General features: G+C 37.3%; 1 protein-coding gene across 26 annotated transcripts in view; it reads left to right on the forward strand.

Annotated features, from left to right (window-relative positions):
* The window catches only part of KDM4C (lysine demethylase 4C), a 518729-nt gene that overhangs the window by 80419 nt on the left and 419197 nt on the right, over nt 1-19113 (forward strand). For all 26 annotated transcript variants that reach the window (XR_014301835.1, XR_014301836.1, XR_014301837.1 and 23 more), the window contains one exon: nt 15756-15949. Coding sequence is in view for 17 of the 26 variants with exons in the window: in XM_082695156.1 (XP_082551282.1) it covers nt 15756-15949 (194 nt within the window). In the remaining 9 variants the exon portion in view is untranslated. The remainder of the gene's footprint in view (nt 1-15755; nt 15950-19113) is intronic.

Here is a 19113-nt window from a genome sequence, read left to right on the forward strand (position 1 = left end):
TGTCACTGCCGTGACTGAATTGGTGCTATGGAGTGTGAATCAGGAGTACCTACTGTATCACGATTTTTTCCTTGTCATATTTTTGGAATGTAATATCTGATTTCTGTGTGCAAGGTATTTAAGTTTTAAAGCACAATGATATACTCAATACCTCAAACCCACTATGCAGTCCAGCAGCTAGAATGTTAACATACTGCCCATGGACAACTCTTTCTGTGGCCCTTCCTTGCTACCTTACCCCACCACCCAAGGGTGGCCTGAATTTTGTGTTTGACTTTTTGCCTGTTAAAAATATAGTTTTCACAGAGATGCATCTGTTCTTTAAAAATTGATTTAGTTTGGACTCTTTTGACCTTAATGCATAATATCACCTTATGTAGTCTTTTGAGACTTTGATTTTTTTCACCCAACCTGGTTTCCCAGGTTTATTAATATTACTGTGTGAAGTAGTGCCCAACCATTTTCAGTGCTGTATATTATTCCAATTGGTGAATATATGTTTTATTTTTTATTATCTTGCCAAGGGACATTTTCTTTCTTTTTCTTTTCTTTTAGTAATAAACATTTCCGAGTGCAATAGCTGAAGGGGACTAAGAATACACTTACCTTGATGAGCACTGAGCAGTGTATGAAATTATTGAATCACTATATTGTATACCTCAAACTAATATTAAACACTGTATGTTTACCATCTATAATAAAAATAATGAAATACAAATAAATATTATTGCTATGGTCATATTCATATGCATGGTTCCTGGTGCACATGTACAAAGGTTTGCAGCAGTATATAATCTTTTCTTTTAAATGAACATATAAGGTATTATTTGTTTCAGTGATACAGGTCTGTGATTCATCAATCTTACACAATTCACAACACTCACCTTAGCACATACCCTCCCCAATATCCATCAGCCGGCCACCCCATCCCTCCCACCCCCCATCCCTCCACTCCAGCAATAATGTTTGTTTCCTGAGACCAAGAACCTCTTAGGGTTTGTCTTCCTCTCTAGTTTTCATCTTGTTTCATTTTTCCCTTCCTTTTCCTTTGATCCTCTGTCTTGTTTCTCAAATTCCTCAAATCAGTAAGATCATATAATTGTCCCTCTCTGATTGACTTATTTTGCTGAGCATAATAGTTCCATTGATGTCATAACAAATAGTAAGATTTCATTGTTGTTTCTTTCTGATGGCTGCATAATATTCCATTGTAGATATATACCTTCTTTATCTATCATCCATCTGTTGATAGACATCTAGGCTTTATCCATAGTTTGGCTACTGTGGACATTGCTGTTATAAATACTGGGGTGCACATGACCCTTTGGATCACTACATTGGTATCTTTGGGGTAAATACCTGGAAGTGCAATTGCTGGGTTGTAGGGGGTAGCTCTATTTTCAACTTTTTGAGAAACCTCCATACTGTTTTCCCGAGTGCTTACACTGGCTTGCATTCCCACCAACAGTGTAGGAGGGTTCCCCTTTCTCTGCATCTTTGCTAACACCTGTTGTTTCCTGACTCGTTAATTTTAGCCATTCTGAGTAGTTTGAGGCAGTGTCTCACTGTGTATTTGATTTGTATTTCCCTGATGCCGAGTGACGTTGAGCACTTTCCATGTGTCTCTTGGGCATTTGGATGTCTTCTTTGCCGAAATAGCTCTTCATTTCTTCTGCCCATTTTTTAAAAAACATTTTATTTATTTATTTGACAGAGAGAGATCACAAGTAGGCAGAGAGGCAGGCAGAGAGAGAGGAGGAAGCAGGCTGTCCATGGAGCAGAGAGTCCGATGCGGGGCTCGATCCCAGGACCCTGGGATCATGACCTGAGCTGAAGGCAGAGGCTTTAACCCGCTGAGCCACCCAGGTGCCCCTCTTCTGCCCATTTTTTGATTGGATTATTTGTTTTTTGGGTTTTGAGTTTGATAAGTCTTATACATTTTGGATACTAGCCCTTTATCTGATATGTCATTTGCAAATATCTTCTCCCATTCTGTCAGTTGTCTTTTGGTTTTGTTGACTGTTTCCTTTGCTGTGCAAAAGTTTTTTTATCTTGATGAAATCCTAATAGTTCATTTTTGCCCTTGCTTCCCTTGCCTTTGGTGATGTGTCGAGGGAGAAGTTGATGAGGCCAAAGAGGTTGCTGCCTATGTTCTCCTTTTTCACATTGCGGTCTTTCACCCATTTTTTTCACCCATTTTTGTGTGTGGTGTAAGGAAATGGTCCAGTTTCATTCTTCTGCATGTGGCTGTCCAATTTTCCCAACACCATTTGTCTAAGAGGCTATCTTTTTTCCATTGGATATTGTTACTTGCTTTGTCTAAGATTAGTTGATCATAGAGTTGAGGGTCCATTTCTGGGCTCCCTATTCTGTTCCATTGATCTATGTGTCTGTTTTTATGCCAGAACCATACTATCTAGATGATTACTTGTAATCACTTCTGTAATAGAACTTGAAGTCTGGAATTGTGATGCTACCAGCTTTGGTTTTCTTTTTCAACATTCCTCTAGCCATTTGGGGTCTTTTCTGGTTCCATACAAATTTTAGGATTATTTGTTCCATTCCTTTGAAAAAAGTTGATGGCATTTTGATAGGGATTGCATTAAATGTATATATTGCTCTAGGTAGCATACACATTTTCCTAATATTTGTTCTTCTAATTCATAAGCATGGAACGTTTTTCTTTTCTTTGTGTCTTCCTCAATTTCTTTCATGAGTGTTTTATAATTTTTTGAGTACGGATTCTTTTTCTCTTTGGTTAGATTTATTCTTAGGTATCTTACGGTTTTGGGTGCAATTGTAAATGGGATTGACTCCTTAATTTCTCTTTCTTCTGTTTTGTTGTTGGGCTTTAGAAATGCAACTGATTTCTGTGCATTGTTTTTATATCCTGACACTGTACTGAATTCTTGTATGAGTTCTGCCAATTTTGGGGTAAAGTAGTTTGGTTTTCCACATAAAGTATCATCTGCAAAGACTGAGATGTGACTTCTTCTTAGCCGATTTGGATACCTTTAATTTATTTTTGTTGTCTGATTGCTGCGGCTAAGACTTCTAGTACTATGTTGATTAGCAGTGGTGATAGTGGAGATCCCTGCCATGTTCCTGACCTTAGGGGGAAAGTTCTTAGTTTTTCCCCATTGAGAATGATATTCAGTGTGTGTTTTTCATAGATGGCTTTGATGATATTGAGGTATGTATACTCTATGCCTACAGTGTGAAGAGTTTTAATCAAGAAAGAATGCTGTACTTTGTTAAATGCTTTTTTCTGCATCTGTTGAGAGTATCCTATGGTTCTTGTTCCTTCTTTTATTAATTTATTGTATCACATTGATTGTGGGTGTTGAACTAGCCTTGCAGCCCAAGAATAAATCCCACTGGGTCGAAATAATCCTTTTAATGTACTGTCAGATTCTGTTGGCTAGGATTTTGGTGAGCATTTTTGCATCCATGTTCATCAGGACATTGGTCTGTAATTCTCCTTTTTTTTTTTCTTTTTCAGTTTTTTTTTTTTAATTTTTAATTTTTTATAAACATATATTTTTATCCCCAGGGGTACAGGTCTGTGAATCACCAGGTTTACACACTTCACAGCACTCACCAAAGCACATATTGGGAGGGTATGTAATTCTCCTTTTGATTGTGTCTTTGGTTTTGGGATTAAGATAATGCTGGCCTCATAAAATGAGTTTGGCAGTATTCCTTTCATTTCTGTTTTTTGGACCAGTTTCAGGAGAATAGGTATTAATGCTTCTTTAAATGTTTGTAGAATTTCCCTGGGAAACCGTCTGGTCCGGGCTCTTGCTTGTTGTGAGATTTTTGATTACTGCTTCAATTTCCTTATTGTTTATGGGTCTGTTCATGTTTTCTGTTTCTTCCTGGTTCAGTTTTGGTAGTTTATAGGTCTCTAGAAATGCATCCCTTTCGTTCAGATTTTCTCATTTGCTAGTGAATGGTTGCTCAAAATGTGTTCTTATAATTGATTGTATTTCTTTGGTGTTGGTTGTGATCTCTCCTCTTTTGTTCATAATTTTAATAATGTGGGTCCTTTTTTCTTTTCGATAAATCTCACTAGGGGTTTATCAATCTTACTAATTCTTTCAAAGAACCAGCTCCTAGTTTCTTTGGTCTGCTGTTCTTTTGGTTTCTATTTCATTGATTTCTGCTCTAATCTTTATTATTTCTCTTCCCTTGCTGGGTTTAGGCCTTATTTGCTGTTCTTTCTCCAGCTCCTTTAAGTGTAGGGTTAGGTTGTGTATTTGAAACATTCCTTGTCTTTTGAGAAGGGCTTGCATTGCCATACAAGTCCTCTTCGGACTGCCTTCGCTGCATTCCAGAGGTTTTGAACAGTTATGTTTTCATTATCATTGGTTTCCATGAATTTTTAAAATTCTTCATTAATTTCCTGGTCTACCCATTCATTCTTTAGTAGGATGCTCTTTAGCCTCCATGTATTTGAGCTCTTTCTAACTTTTGTCTTGTGTTGAGTTCACATTTCAAAGCATTGTGGTCCAAAAATATTCAGGAAATGATTCCAGTCTTTTGGTACCATTTGAGGCCTGACCTGTGACCCAGGATATGATCTATTCTGGAGAATGTTCCATGTGCACTAGACAAGAATGTATATTCTGTTGCTTTTGGATGGAATGTTCTGAATATATCTGTGATGTCCATCTGATCCAGTGTGTCATTTTTTTTTAATTAAAAGATTTTATTTATTTGACAGAGAGAGAGATCACAAGTAGGCAGAGAGGCAGGCAGAGAGAGAGAGGGAAGCAGGCTCCTGCTGAGCAGATAGCCTGATGTGGGGCTCGATCCCAGTACCCTAAGATCATGACCTGAGCCGAAGGCAGAGGCCCAACCCACTGAGCCACCCAGGCGCCCCCAGTGTGCCATTTAAAGCCCTTATTTCCTTGTTGATCTTTTGCTTAGATGATCTGTCCATTTTAGTGAGGAGGGGATGTTAAAGTCCCCTACTATTATTATATTCCACAGTTTTTTTAATTTTCACTGTTTTTCTTTCTTGTCAATTAGAAGGTGAGCAGCAAAAGTGAATACTTTTTACATGTGTACAAGGTATGCTCTGAAAGCACATTTATAAACATAAAAATACTTAGTAACTTTTGATCAGAAAATAATGAATAAAGGTATATAGCAAAAACATTAATCATTTCTGACCTTGGAGAGACCTGCTTCATATTTTATTACTTCAGAAATGTGGTTCGTTTTTTTAATCCCTTACCTAGAAATACTTGAAAAGGAATATAGACAAAATACTATTTTTACTTTCAACATGTCTGTGAAGAGTTAAATGAAGAACAAACAAAATGAAGAACATTGAAGTAAGTCTAGAATAAGCTTATATATTTGGCCACATAGAATATTACCATCTTCAAGAATAGGTGTAATAATAAAGACTTAACAAGCAGTTTTTTTTTTTTCAAAAGATTTTATTTATTTATTTGACAGAGATCACAGGTAGGCAGAGAGACAGGCAGAGAGAGAGGAAGGGAAGCAGGCTCCTGGCTGAGCAGAGAGCCCGATGCGGAGCTCGATCCCCAGGACAGATCATGACCTGAGCGGAAGGCAGAGGCTTTAACCCACTGAGCCACCCAGGCACCCCTTAATAAGTAGTTTTAATCCATAAATATAATAGCCATTTTGGTATTTTGGCCATTTGGAAAATAAAAGCTGCAGCATTAGTAAAGTTCTGAGATTTCTGTTTTGTAGATTCAGTTCAGCATATTTAAGGTTAACTAAAGTTGACATCAGAATTTTTAGAGGTAGGTTTATTTACAGTGTCTTCAATGAATGAAGATTTTAATTTTAATGTAATTGATTTTTATTAGCCTTTTTCATTTAATTTGGTTTTAGAATTTTTATTTCTCCTGAGACATACTATTGTTCTAAGTATTGCTTCACTTTCAGATTTTCTATCTCTTCATCCTTCTGTATTGCACTGTATGGTAAGGCCTTAAATTTTATCTTCTGGTTAACTACTCTTATTTAACCCTTTAATTGAGTTTTTAATTTAATGATGATGTATTTCCTTTCTAGAAGTCCACCCCTTCCTCCAGATCTGACAGGTTATTCTAAATAGTTTATTTTATGAGCCTGTTTTTGTGATTCTGTATTTTATTTCTTTAAATCATGTTTTTTTTTTTTTTCTCTCTGGTAATTCTAATGTCAGCAGCCCTTGCTGGGGGATGGTTCTAAATGCTTTGTCAGCTAGCTTTGTCCAGTGTTGCCTCGCCTCCCTGTGTGTATGGCAATCTTTGGTTATATGCTTTGACTTGATCTTAATTTGTGAAAAATTTATAGGTCTAAATGGAGGGAGCTTTTCTCCCAGGAGGGCTGGGATTGCTTCTGCCTAGAACCAGGGACACATTAACATAACCTGAAACCCTTAATAGTCCAGACTCCATGCAGGCATCCCAAGCTCTCTGTAGTTTTTTTATTTGACTGGGCAGTTCTATCTTTTTCTTTTCTGTCCTTCTTTTCATACTCATAATTACCTTTTTAAGGTGAACAGTTTGTCTTTTTCTATGGTACTTTTGTTGAAGACTTTTGTTTCTTTGAAAACTTGTTCTAGGTTGGTTATTGTCTAGATTTTTAAAAAGAAAAGGCACTGCTATAAAATTGTAAGTATTTTGGTATATAAAAATGTAAAAGGGAAAAGAGGTCTGTTTTATTTTTATTTTATTTAAAAATTTAAAAATATTATTTAAATTCCAGTTAGTTAATGTACAGCACAATATAAGTTTCAGGTGTACGATATAGTGAGCCAACACTTCCATACAACACCTGGTGCTCATCACAGCAAGTGCACTCCTTAATCCCCTTCATCTCTTTTACCCATTTCCCTACCCACCTCTCCTCTGGTAACCATCTGTTTGTTCTCTGTAGTTAAGAGTTTTGTTGTTGTTGTTGTTTTTTTTGGTGTGCCTCTCTCTCTCTCTCTCTCTCTCTCTCTCTCTCTTTTTTTCCCCTCCATTTGCTCATTTGTTTTGTTTCTTAAATTCCACATATGTGAGAATCATGTGGTATTTGTCTTTGACTGACTTGTTTCACTTAGCACTATGCTCATTAATCCCATTCATGTCATTGCAAATGGCAAGATTTCATTCTTTTTTATGGCTGAGTAATATCCCTTTATATATATATATACCACGTCATTGTCTTCTTCTTCTTGTTTTTTAAGGATTTTATTTATTTATTTGTCAGAGAGAGAGAGAGAGAGAGAGCACAAGTGGCAGGCAGAGGGAGAAGCAGGTTTTCCGAGGAGCAGAGAGCCCCATGTGGGACTTGATCCCAGGACCCTGGGATGATGACATGGGCTGAAAGCAGACACTGAACTGACTGAGTTACCCAGGCACCCCATACCACATTTTCTTTTATCCATTCATCACTTGATGGACACTTGGGCTGTTTCCATAATTTGACTATTGTAATAACCCTTCTCTAAAGGTCAGGGTGCATGGATGCCTTTGAATTAGTATTTTTATATTGGGTAAATACCTAGAAGGCAATTGCTAGATCATAGGGTAGTTCTGTTTTTAACTTTTTAAGGTAGTTCTGTTCTTAACTTTTTTAACTAGAAAGTTCAGAGAATGTGAGATATTTTTATGGAAAGAAAGAAACAAAAAGGACTATCATGTTACATGTTGTACTGAACTTTGAAGCAAAATGAATTTCATGTGGGTCTAATTTTATTCTTACTGTGTAAAGATCTGTAGGAAATCCTCAGTTTATTTTAAAATGTGGACCAGAGCTTTCATTTTAGTTATGGAAGGGTATAGTTTTCACACAGTGTAAAATGGATTGAATTTTGAAGTCTTTAAAGCACTGACCAAGTTTTATTTTCTTTCTCTGTGTGCGTTACCTTTGAGACTTTAAAGGCTTGTTAAAGGCATGTGAATTAGTGGCAGTAATTTACATTAGCCTAGCTCTACGTTCCCAGTGAATTAGTGGAGATTGGTGCATGGTCTTTTGTTAGGTGTTGGCTTCGCTATGACAGGGTCATTAAAAGGAATGGTAAAAGTCAAAGGAAAACATAATCTTTTAAAAAAATACTTAAAAATTAGTATTTTTGTCTAATTGGTTTAGGTAAAAATACCTAAAAATTTTTAAAAATACTGCATAGTACATATTATGTGCTAATGAGAAATACCATATTATAATACTGAGTTTAAAAATGGAACCAACTCCAGTATTTCTGAAGGGATTGATTACAGAGAATTCTGATTTGCTGGACAGTGTATTCGCTACTGAGGAGACGGCTCTAATTTTCAAACAAAGAGTTAAATTGCTGTTAACTTGCAGAGCTCTTACCTCCATCTGTAAAACGAGGGTGCTTTGCTAGCATGGAGATTATCTCAGTGCATTTTAGGTCTCTGCATTAATAAAATAATTGCCAAATACTTGCACTAGTGTTTTTTGTGGATATCAGATATAAAGAAAATGTTATTTTTCTTTTTGTTTAAAGTTTGTTTACTAATTTTTTAAAAGATTTTTTGCATATATCACTTTGTTTCAGAACTGGGCATGTGCATGGGCATGAGATTGAGGGCTCATGACATTGTTTGGAAAGTAGCACCTTCAGCATTGAAGGTGCTAAAATGATGGTAGGAGATGGGGGGTGGGGAGAGAAGCATGTGTTTGGATGTTGACAGTGTTGAGGATAGAATATAATGGAGTGACGACAATGAAGATGTAGAAAGCCTAAGTGAGAGATTGGCAGGTTAGTGTTTAGAACTAATTTTGGAAAACAAGAACCATATAGACTCTCCTACTGTATGAAAGGTGCCATAAAAATATAATTAATAATAGTGAGTGTGTCAATTTATCAGTTATTGTTCTATAGCCAACCATACGTAAAATAGAGTGAAGAAATTCTTCATTGGTTTGAGTCTTCAGTTGGAAGTGTTTCAGTGGTCATCCAGGGCTTTTTTCACATAATTGTTGTTGATATTGTAGCAATTTTTCATACTTCCAGGCAAGTGATTTTAACTCTTCTACTTTGTGGACAAAGCAGAATGTATAGTCAGGTTGACCTTGGTGCAGTACAGCTCACAGAATTGTCACTTGGCAGGTATGCATGTTGTCACTGCCTGTCACTTGGCAGGTGTGTTGGTGTGGCTTATTTCTTGCACAGCTTTTTTCTGCCCTCTTTTCACTCTTATCCTGGCTATTGCTTCACAGAGGCTTGTCTGAAGAAGTTAAATAGCTTTGTTCAGGACTGTTTTGTCTAAACCTATGTGCTTCTTTCCACTTATCTGCAGTTGGTTATTCAGTTTTCATAATTACTCAGGCTTTACATTTTCCCATTTTACTTTGTGTCTTTCTGTTCATTAGCGTATTGGATTTCTACACAGTGATGGAATGGGAGGACAATGTGTTTATGGAGAGTAGATTCCTGTCATGCCACTTGCACAATCTCACTCTGGTTACTGGAGAGTTGAGGGCAAATGTATGATTAGTTTTAAAAATCTGAGCAGTGTCTCTGTCCCAAGCTCACAGTCACTAACTTTGTATGTATAGCCTATATCCAAAACTTTTTTCTTCTTGTCATCACATATAAATTATTGCAATAAGTGTGAACTCTTTAATACCTACTGTATTTTTGCAGAAGTGGCCACAGATGTATTTATTTTGTTTGACCCACATGGTTTTAAAAGTTGGTTCATATCCCATAACATTTGGATTTGGGGCTCGTCAGAAGATCTGGCAGCTTTTCTAGTGACAGCAATAGACAGGAGTTGAGTAATGGCTGTCCTTGTTAGAAAGGGTAGTAGATGTCTCCAAATGGGTAGGTCTCCCCATTTGGGAAATGAGTAAAGTCTCCAAATGGTCTTCCCTATCCCGCTTTGACTTACACCTGGCTGCTTCACTCACTGATGTTACCTGCTGTGCTCTTTGAGCACCTGAATTTGTAACTTCTGCTTTATCACATAGCTCTTCACTTCTTGCTGTGCTCTTTGGAACATGCTGCGACAATTATCTTTGAGGTGAGGTGGGCCCTGAACCCCAGGAATACCACTCTAACAAGCTGTGGTACTGAAACCCCTTCCCATGTTTCTGAAAGAAAAATTTAGTTAGAAAGGAAATTAAAAAAAAAAAAAGTTTCATATGTATTTTGTAATCTTACCTTTGCAGTTTTCCTGTAAGGTAGGCAAGTCTGGATTTATGTATTTTTGGGAAGTCTTAGGACCCCACTTCTGTTGAACAAGGATATAATTTTTGAAAATAGTTCCATTAAACACTGGACCTTTACTATGGCTGTTTCAAAGTGGTCACAGTCTTGTCAGGGCCCAGCTGGCTGCTCTGCTACAAATGACCATTGAGAAGCCATCAGATCCTATAACCCTGCTAAGTGCTGGAGCCAGCATTTGATTAGAGAGCTTTTGACCCATGTGCAGCATGTTGCTTTTCTGAGATAGCGTCATTCTTTGAGATAGAAATTCTTTATTCCATTTTGCTATTTGCTGAGTGAGGGCAGAAAAAGAGTGTGTAACCTTGATTTTCATAAGTTTACTAATTTGTCTTTTGTTTTAGAACAACCTTTATGTAGGCTTTGGTGGATGTGCCTTTATTTTTCTTTCCTAAAGATTTTATTTATTTGAGGTTTGCCTTGGTGGCTCAGTTAGTTAAGCATCTGCCTTGGGCTCAAGTCATTATCCCAGGGTCCTGGGATGGAGTCCTGCATGGGTCTGCCTGCTTAGCAGGAATTTGCTTCTCCCTCTGCCCTTCCCTGTATTTGTGCTCCCTCTCTCTCTCTCAGAAATAAATAAAAATTAAAAAAAAAAAAGATTTTATTTGAGAGAGAGAAAGAGAGCAGAAGTGGGTCGGGGGCAGAGGTAGGCAGAAGGAGAAGCAGACTCCTTGTTTAGCAGGGAGCCAAATGACAGGCTCGATCCCAGCACCCTGAGATCATGAACTGAGCTAAAGGCAGATAGATGCTTAATTGACTGAGCCACCCGGGTGCCCTGTGCCTTCCTTTTTATATGCTTTTTTTTTTTTTTTTAAACCCATTCTCTGGTCATCAGTATGTTTGATAGTTTTAAAAATTTGGTCATGTCTTCTGTCTTCCCTTCCTAGTTTTAATCTCTTTGTCTTCATTTAGAAATACCTTTTTGGGAAGGTTTTAAATGCATTAAATTTACATTCTCTCTATGTATTTTTAGGTGGCACAATCAAATTACATATGCGTGTTATGACAATAGATGGAACCATATTCCAGCCACCCATCACATACCCTGGGGTCTAAAATGCCATCGCAGTTGTGGCTCAAATTGTTTTCTCTTTTACTACTGAGTTCTTTGGGCTGTGACATTTAAGGAGCAGTTTACTATAATCCTTCCCTGAATGTGCTGTCCCACACAGCATGATTTTATTTATTTATTTATTTATTTAACAGACAGAGATCACAAGTAGGCAGGGGTGGGGGGTGGGGAGCCCGATGCAGGGTTTGATCCCAGGACGCCGAGACCATGACCTGAGCCGAAGGCAGAGGCCTTAACCCACTGAGCCACCCAGGCACTCCCTACACAGCATGATTTTATGGAATTTTTATGTATTAGATAAACAAGATTCCATGGTTAAGTGATATTTGGTAAATTTGGAGTTAGGCAGAGTTAAACAGACTTTCTTATAAAGGACCTCTCACATGCTTTGGAGTACCTATCAGCTCTATGACTCTCTAAGAGGAGGAGAAATAGAAGCCAAAGTTTGACTATATCTGCTGGTAGGACTAATGTCCCATTGGAAATATTTTGGGAAAAAACTGGTTTTCTATGAGCTTTCCATTATTTCTCTGTGTTAGGTGGGAATGGCTTATTATTGGTGAGGTTTCTAACATGATATGTTGATGCTATGTCATCCTTCAGTCTTCTAGTGACTGAGTGCAGTCACTGTAGGGGGAGTCACAGATGTGCACAGTCCTGAGGAGAGGTTGCTTATTGCCCCGGCTATGGCCTATTTCAGGGACACAGGCCCAGAGCACAAGGGCCAGGAACTCAAACTTGGTACTGTCTTTCTGGAGATATATAAATGTATTGTTCCTGTTCTGATGTTACTCCCTCTGTGAAATCCAAAGCCTGGTCTTCAGACAGCACCTGGCTCTGGTTATGATAATGAAGACTTAAGAGTTCTTTCAAACTGCCATCAGATTCCTGATAGGTGGAAGATACAGAGATTGAAAGGAGAAATCCTTCATAAACTTCTCAGTTATGTGTATCTGCACAAATCATGGGCCAATTGTGAGCAGAAAACCTGACAGATACAGGGTAAATATACAAATGGAGCGGGACAGGCCCAGAATGCCAAATGGGTGATTGGAGTGATGGGAGTGGGACCTGGCAGGTAATGTCTGCCTAGTGGAAGTCAGGTGAATTACAAATATACAAAACAGATGCTCAAGCATCTCTTGAAAGATATGTGGGAGAGCTTTATTTGAGGGGATGGAATCTGAGAAAAGGCTTTGACTATGAACTTGGGCTGGTGTGCAGACTTTCTGCTCAGACTCAGTGGCTGTAAACTTTGAATAGTTTGACAAATCCCGTTCTGTCATGTGGGGCTTGTTTATAGCTAATATCTTTTGAGATTGCTTTTACACTAAATGAGTTCTGTTACCACCTCCACAAAAGTGAAGCAGGCTTGCATTTTAAGCTTTGCCAGTGTGTGTGTAGGATGTCTCTCCCTGTGGGTAGGAAGAATTTGGGGACTTTATGGGTTTGCCTGTCCTAAATTTTAGCTCCTTGGATCTTTGTTGAGGAGGCTGAGAGAAGAGGATGACACGTTTTCTTTTAAGATGATCAGAACTGAAAGCATGGAGTTTATTTAGGTCAGGAAGCAAATTTAGGTTTATCTTTGCCACCTACTACTAGCTAGGAGTATTAGTTTTTCCATTTGCTCATTTGGGTATAATGTTACATATTTTACAGGATTGTTTTGAATAGGTATAGTATGTAGGTATGTGTAGTGTAATGGAGTAGAGTACGGTATAACAGTTTGTCTAAATGACAAAGTAGGTGTACTCCTTTTCTTTTTTTTTTTTTAATAGATTTTATTTATTTATTTGACAGACAGAGATCACAGGTAGGCAGAGAGGCAGGCAGAGAGAAAGGAGAAAGCAGAGAGCCCGCTGTGGGGCTTGATCCCAGGACCCTCGGATCATGATCTGAGCTGAAGGCAGAGGCCTTAACCCGCTGAGCCACCCAGGCGCCCTGGTGTACTGCTTTTCTAACTCTCTGAGGACAACCTGGACTCTCAGTGTTTGAGCAGAGTTTGTCCTTGGTAGCTGTTAGGTAGTTCAGTCAGTAGTAGAGGACACAAATTGGAGAAGGAATTTTGAAGCAGTAAGATTTATTCTTAGTCTGTGTTATGTCAGTTACTCTTAATATAACCTCTTTAGTTGAAATATTATGACTTTTTGTTTTAATAAAATAAATTGAATTTCAGCATCATGGCAACTATGGCTCTGTCCAGAAGAAAGTACTGCAAATATGTTACTTGCCCATTTATGGAAAGAACCATTAATGGAAAGAATTTCACAGGACTTTATTATCACTTATCTCATTGTTTGGGGAGGCTTTCTAGTCAGACTTATTAGAGAATAGTGGAGATGTCTATTTCATAGGTTCTAAGAAATAGTAGGTGTTATTTTCCAAAGATTTTGTGTCTGTTAGTATATTCAGTACTCTGAACAACTCGAGGAAGATGTTGTAGCTCTCATGTTTTCATGAAGTCAGACTGAAAGCACAGAAAGTCTCAGTGATTTTTGCCCTGGTCAGTGGCAGAGCTGGGGCTATAATCTAGGTCTTCTTTCAGTATTCTTTCTTCTTCACTTTCTTTCCCTTAGAGCTGCAGGTCAAGGGATGTCAAAGGATTTAGCTTCAGTTATTCCTGAAAGATAATATCAGTTAGAAATAAAGAAAAGAATCTTAGGAATTTCAGAGGAATAGTTTGTTCTTAAATTTTCAAGCTCATTCAGTTTTAAAATGATTCCTGTAATATGGTGCTCATTTATTACTTTAGATTCATTGCCTCAGTAATGACTTTCAAATTGGACTCTATTATTAGAGTGATTGGACTGAGGTCTGATTGGACTAGAGTTGAGAGACTGCATCACTATAAATAGAGTGTGATAAAACATTTTATAGAATGTGATTTAATTTTTATGAGGTCTCATAAGTTGGAATCTAGGATCTTCTCTAAATAGATACTTTGACCAATTTCTAAATGCACACTTCCCACTGTGGGGTTTAAGTTGTAGATAGAGTGGCTGCTTAGGGGAATTTGGGAATTAAATTATTTTCCCTGGGACTTTTAATTATGTCACCTGAGGCAGAACTTCAGTAACTGCTGCATCAAAAACTTTCCTAACCCAAAGCATGAGGAAGTAAAGTTAGTACACTGATTAGAGAATTGTCTACAGACCTGTATAAAAACAGAACAACCCTGGAAGTTTTTAGTGTATAAGGGAAATGTTAGATGTGGTAGTCTATGTAGTCATTGGAGAAGGTCTTATCAGTATAGAGGGAACACATTTAATAAACTTCTTTAATAGCACCACGAGGAGACTAAATTAGATTTAAAGGGATTGCAGTTTCCTCATGATTGCATCGAATGGGCCCAATCCCTAATGTTTATGTTTCATTATGAGAAAGGCATGTATTTCTTATAAAAGGAAAAATACATAGTTTTTTAAAGATCTTAAGCAGTTATGAGTTATAATTGAGTAATTGGTAAGTTATAATAAAACCAGAATCTTTTCCTAGTATCAGTGATTCTATCCTTTTCTTTCTATCATCACCATTATTGCTGTAAAACTAGATTTTCCCAGCAATTTTTTTTTTAAAGATTTTATTTGTTTATTTGACAGAGATCACAAGTAGACAGAGAGGCAGGCAGAGAGAGAGAGAGAGAGAGAGAGAGAGAGAAGCAGGCTCCCGGCTGAGCAGAGAGCCCGATGCGGGACTCGATCCCAGGACCCCGAGATCATGACCTGAGCTGAAGGCAGCGGCTTAACCCACTGAGCCACCCAGGCGCCCTTCCCAGCAATTTTATTAAAGTTTGGATAACTATTTTTTAATCAGTTGTTCTGTGTTTAAAACTTCCCATCAACGTAAGAAGTTAATATTTAGTTGAAGGAACAGTAAAAGCACAAAAATCTCTGGTTTAGAAGAAAAATCTCTGAGTTTTCCCCATAATTAGAGGTGGAATTTTTAGGAAATGATGTATCACGTGCTAAAATGAAATGAATAGGGATGAGAGTGGGAGCCCAAAAGAAATATTTTGCCATTGGTATCTTGAGATAATGTCTGATATTGAACATGACTTCTAAAATAATGTACAAATAAATTAAAAAGGAAAACGCTACCTCCTTTCTCAAATAAAAGGCTTGTGTGCCAAACATGGAAAAGCTCACTTCAAATCATATTCTTTGAATCAGTGATTTTTTTTTACAAACAACAGGTGAGGGGTGGGGATTTAATTTATACTTGCATTTGGATCAGGAAGTTTTTTTGCTATACTTTCATACTTATGTTCATATAGAGCTACATTATGCCAGTAATAATCTTGGATAATTAATAATTGATATATCACCTGAATAATGATTTCTCTATTTTTCATTTCTCAGTGAATTAAAATACACAGTATGATAATTTTGTCACATGACAGTTTGATTAGTAAATGTTATCTTTATTAGCTTATTAATGTTTGATTTTTTTTTTTTTTCTCTCTCCTGGTTCCAGGGTGTGGATGAATGGAACATAGCTCGCCTAAATACAGTCTTGGATGTGGTTGAGGAAGAGTGCGGTATTTCTATAGAGGGTGTAAATACCCCTTATCTCTATTTTGGCATGTGGAAAACCACATTCGCGTGGCACACCGAGGATATGGACCTCTACAGCATTAATTATCTCCACTTTGGAGAGCCCAAGTCTTGGCAAGTTACATGTTTAATATTCATTTGCTTAAGAGTTTTGAAATTTGGGCAATATGAACCTACTGAAGAGGATTTTCTTCCCTTATCTGGTGAATTCAGATTTATGTGAATTGAAAGTTTTTGAGTGTAATAATTGATTGTGTTCTGTTTTGCCCATGGTTTTGCTCAAAACTGTAAAGCTAGTGGTGACTGGTGAATCTAAAGTGGCTTGCAGATCATTTTGTGGGGCATGGATTGATAAAAGAATTTGTTAGGCATTTTAACTTCTCTGAGCATTTGTTGGAAGGTATGCTGGAAATAGTTAAGAGTGAAAGGTGACTTCATTGATGTTGGGTATTAGGTAACAGTAATGATATTCTGGTCCAGCTTCTTCTAAATAAATGATAAGAGTAGGAATGGAGGGATCAATCAAGAGGCCTGCTCTTGCTCTTTGGGTGATGGGCAGGGGAAAAGAATGTTATTGTTAATATGTGTTCTTAACTTGCAGTTTCCTGTGTTTGTGAGCCTCTTCCCATGTCTTTCTGAGCAATGACTTAAAGATGTGTGGCTTTGTAAAATACATCATGTAGTATATTCTTCTGTACTTGCTAGTACACATACATAATTGCTAGTTTGTCAGTTATCCTGGGATCCTTTGTGGTTAGCCAGTTTCCTGTTTTGAACTTGTTTTTGTGGGTTTTAGTTTTAGGGAAATTTAAATATCAATTCTGTTTTCTATAATACACATATATGCAGGAGAACACAGACAGAAGCATATGAGATATGACCTTGACCAATACAGGAAAGATGATGCTTTCAATGGATGTGAACATGATAGGTTGCTCTTTAGGTGCTTGTGTCAACCCAGTAGCTTTCCTGCCTCCTAAAGATAATGGCCTCTTTCCAAGTTCTCCTGCTGATTAGGTATTGAGATGCAGTAATTTGGGGATAATTTCTACCTCCATTTTGCCATTATCACTTGCCCTTGAGGTTTTTTTCATGTGTTGAGTATGAAGTTGTAAATTTTCATCAAAAAATTCAAATATAGCAAAAGTTCCTAATAATCACAAATGACATTTAGTTGGAAGGCAAGTTTTAGGTAGAAGAGCAAAGTTCCTAGGGCATACAAGAAAAATCCAGGCAGTTCTGATTTCTTATGGAGTTTTATGATCTAAAAAAAGGGGGAGGCTGTTTAACATATATTAAAGGTGTTTTACTTGCGTGTTTCATTTCATATATCCTGAGCAATCTGCTCTCTAAATGGAATAAATAAAAATTTTAAATATTTTAAATAAAACATTTTTAATAGGTGGTCTAGGACCCAGAGAGGCCTTTGTGACAGACTGATATGATGGAACTATTCATTACATAGGTATTTACTGAGGGCCAGTTTTGAGCACATGCTTAAGGCCATGTGGGTCTTTGTCATGTTTCTTCAACACCACCATAACATCTGTTGGAATGTCATCCTTTAGTACTTTTGGGACTTAACTTTGAGAGACTTAGATAAATATTTTAAGCAATTCCTAGGCACCTGGGCAGTCTCTCAGCCGCATAATTACCTCCATGCTCTTTCTGATATTCACTTTCAGTGTGAACAAAATTAAATGAAATGGGTAAATCCAACCCATGTTGGTAAAATTTAGTGTATAGGCAACTATATACTTTATTTTCTTTAAGAAATCGGAAAAGTTAGTAACAAAATTTTTCTGGAGGTGTTTTAGATGTTAGCTAATGAGAATGCCCAGGACAATAATTTGAAATTATAGTATTAGAGGAGTTTATTTTATTCCCCCACCCCCCACTATTAGAGGAGTTTTGATGATATCTCTGCTTTCTTATCAAGAAAGATGATCCTTTCCACCGTACTTCCTGAACAGAATTATGTTATCTCCTAAAGATCACTTAGGGGAGAGTATTCTGGTCAGGGAGAAAACTGATTCTAGAGTCTTGTGGCTTTGTGAAAGAGTACCACTGTTCATGAATGAGAATAATTATGCCCATTTTCAAAGAATTTCTTTCAGCTAGCATTTATATTTTCTGTAATTACTCTATTAGTTACTATAGACATATAGACTTCATTATATGCATTAAAGGTAGATTTATAATGTCACTGTTATCTTTAACCTTGATCATTATTTATAATGATAAAATAATAAAACCCAGCAGTGAGTTATGACCACTAATCTACATTCCACTTTCTAAGATAACTACTGTAGAAAAGAATGATATAAATGACTCTAAGGATATTTCCAAGTAGATTTATGAAAGATTATATTAGTTCAGCATAAATAATTTTGAGTTAAATTGTTTTATCACTAAAATTCATTTTAGTACTCATCATGATATATTTTAAGTGAGCTTTGAAAGGTAGTAGAAGCAGTACAAATTTATATAAATATGGGAGGTAGGCAGTGTCTGTTAGCAGAGCTTAGATTCAAGGGACAGCAATCTGGGCTCTATTCCTTATTCTACTACTAACGTTTGTGGCTTTGGACAGATAACTATACTCCTTTGTTTGTTTATTTTGAAGGATTTTATTTATTTTAGAGAGGTGTTGGGGTGGTTGGGGGTAAGAGGAGCAGAAGGGGAGGAAGAGGGAGAGGGAGATAATCTCCTGTTGACTCCACACTGAGCAAGGAGCCCAGCTCAGGGCTTACCCTATCTAGGAAATGAGAAGATGAGGAGGTGACATAAGGTTCTCTGTGTGCATGCATGTACGAGCACTGGTTTTGTTTTCTGCTATCTTCTTATTGAGTTGTATGTGGGATAGTTGTGTTTACTTTTCTACGGGGGTGCTCTCATCTGTGCTTGACATCTCTGAACCTAGCAATGTGTCTTTTCCTTCAGGCCTTATAGGCTGGTGTTGAATTTTGACTTCTTCAATTCTTCCCTTAAGCCATCAGCTTTTGGATGTGATTGTTGCAAAATTGCCTAAGATTTCCTCCTTAATTCCATGTTTACAGTGTTCTCTGCCTGCATATCTCTTCTTTTTTGCCCAGAGGCTTTCTGGACTATCTGCTGCCCCTACTTTAAGATATTTGTTTTTGCACCAGGTGCTTTTGACTACCTCCTCACAGTTTCCTGTGCTGCCTTGAAGTTGGGGTCTGTGTCTGCCTTTGAATCATCAGCACTTAACATAAGGCCTGGCTATAGGACCGAGGCTCTGTACATAATTCTTGTTT

Source organism: Mustela nivalis (genome assembly GCF_964662115.1).
Source record: "Mustela nivalis genome assembly, chromosome: 13".
NCBI lineage: Eukaryota > Metazoa > Chordata > Mammalia > Carnivora > Mustelidae > Mustela > Mustela nivalis.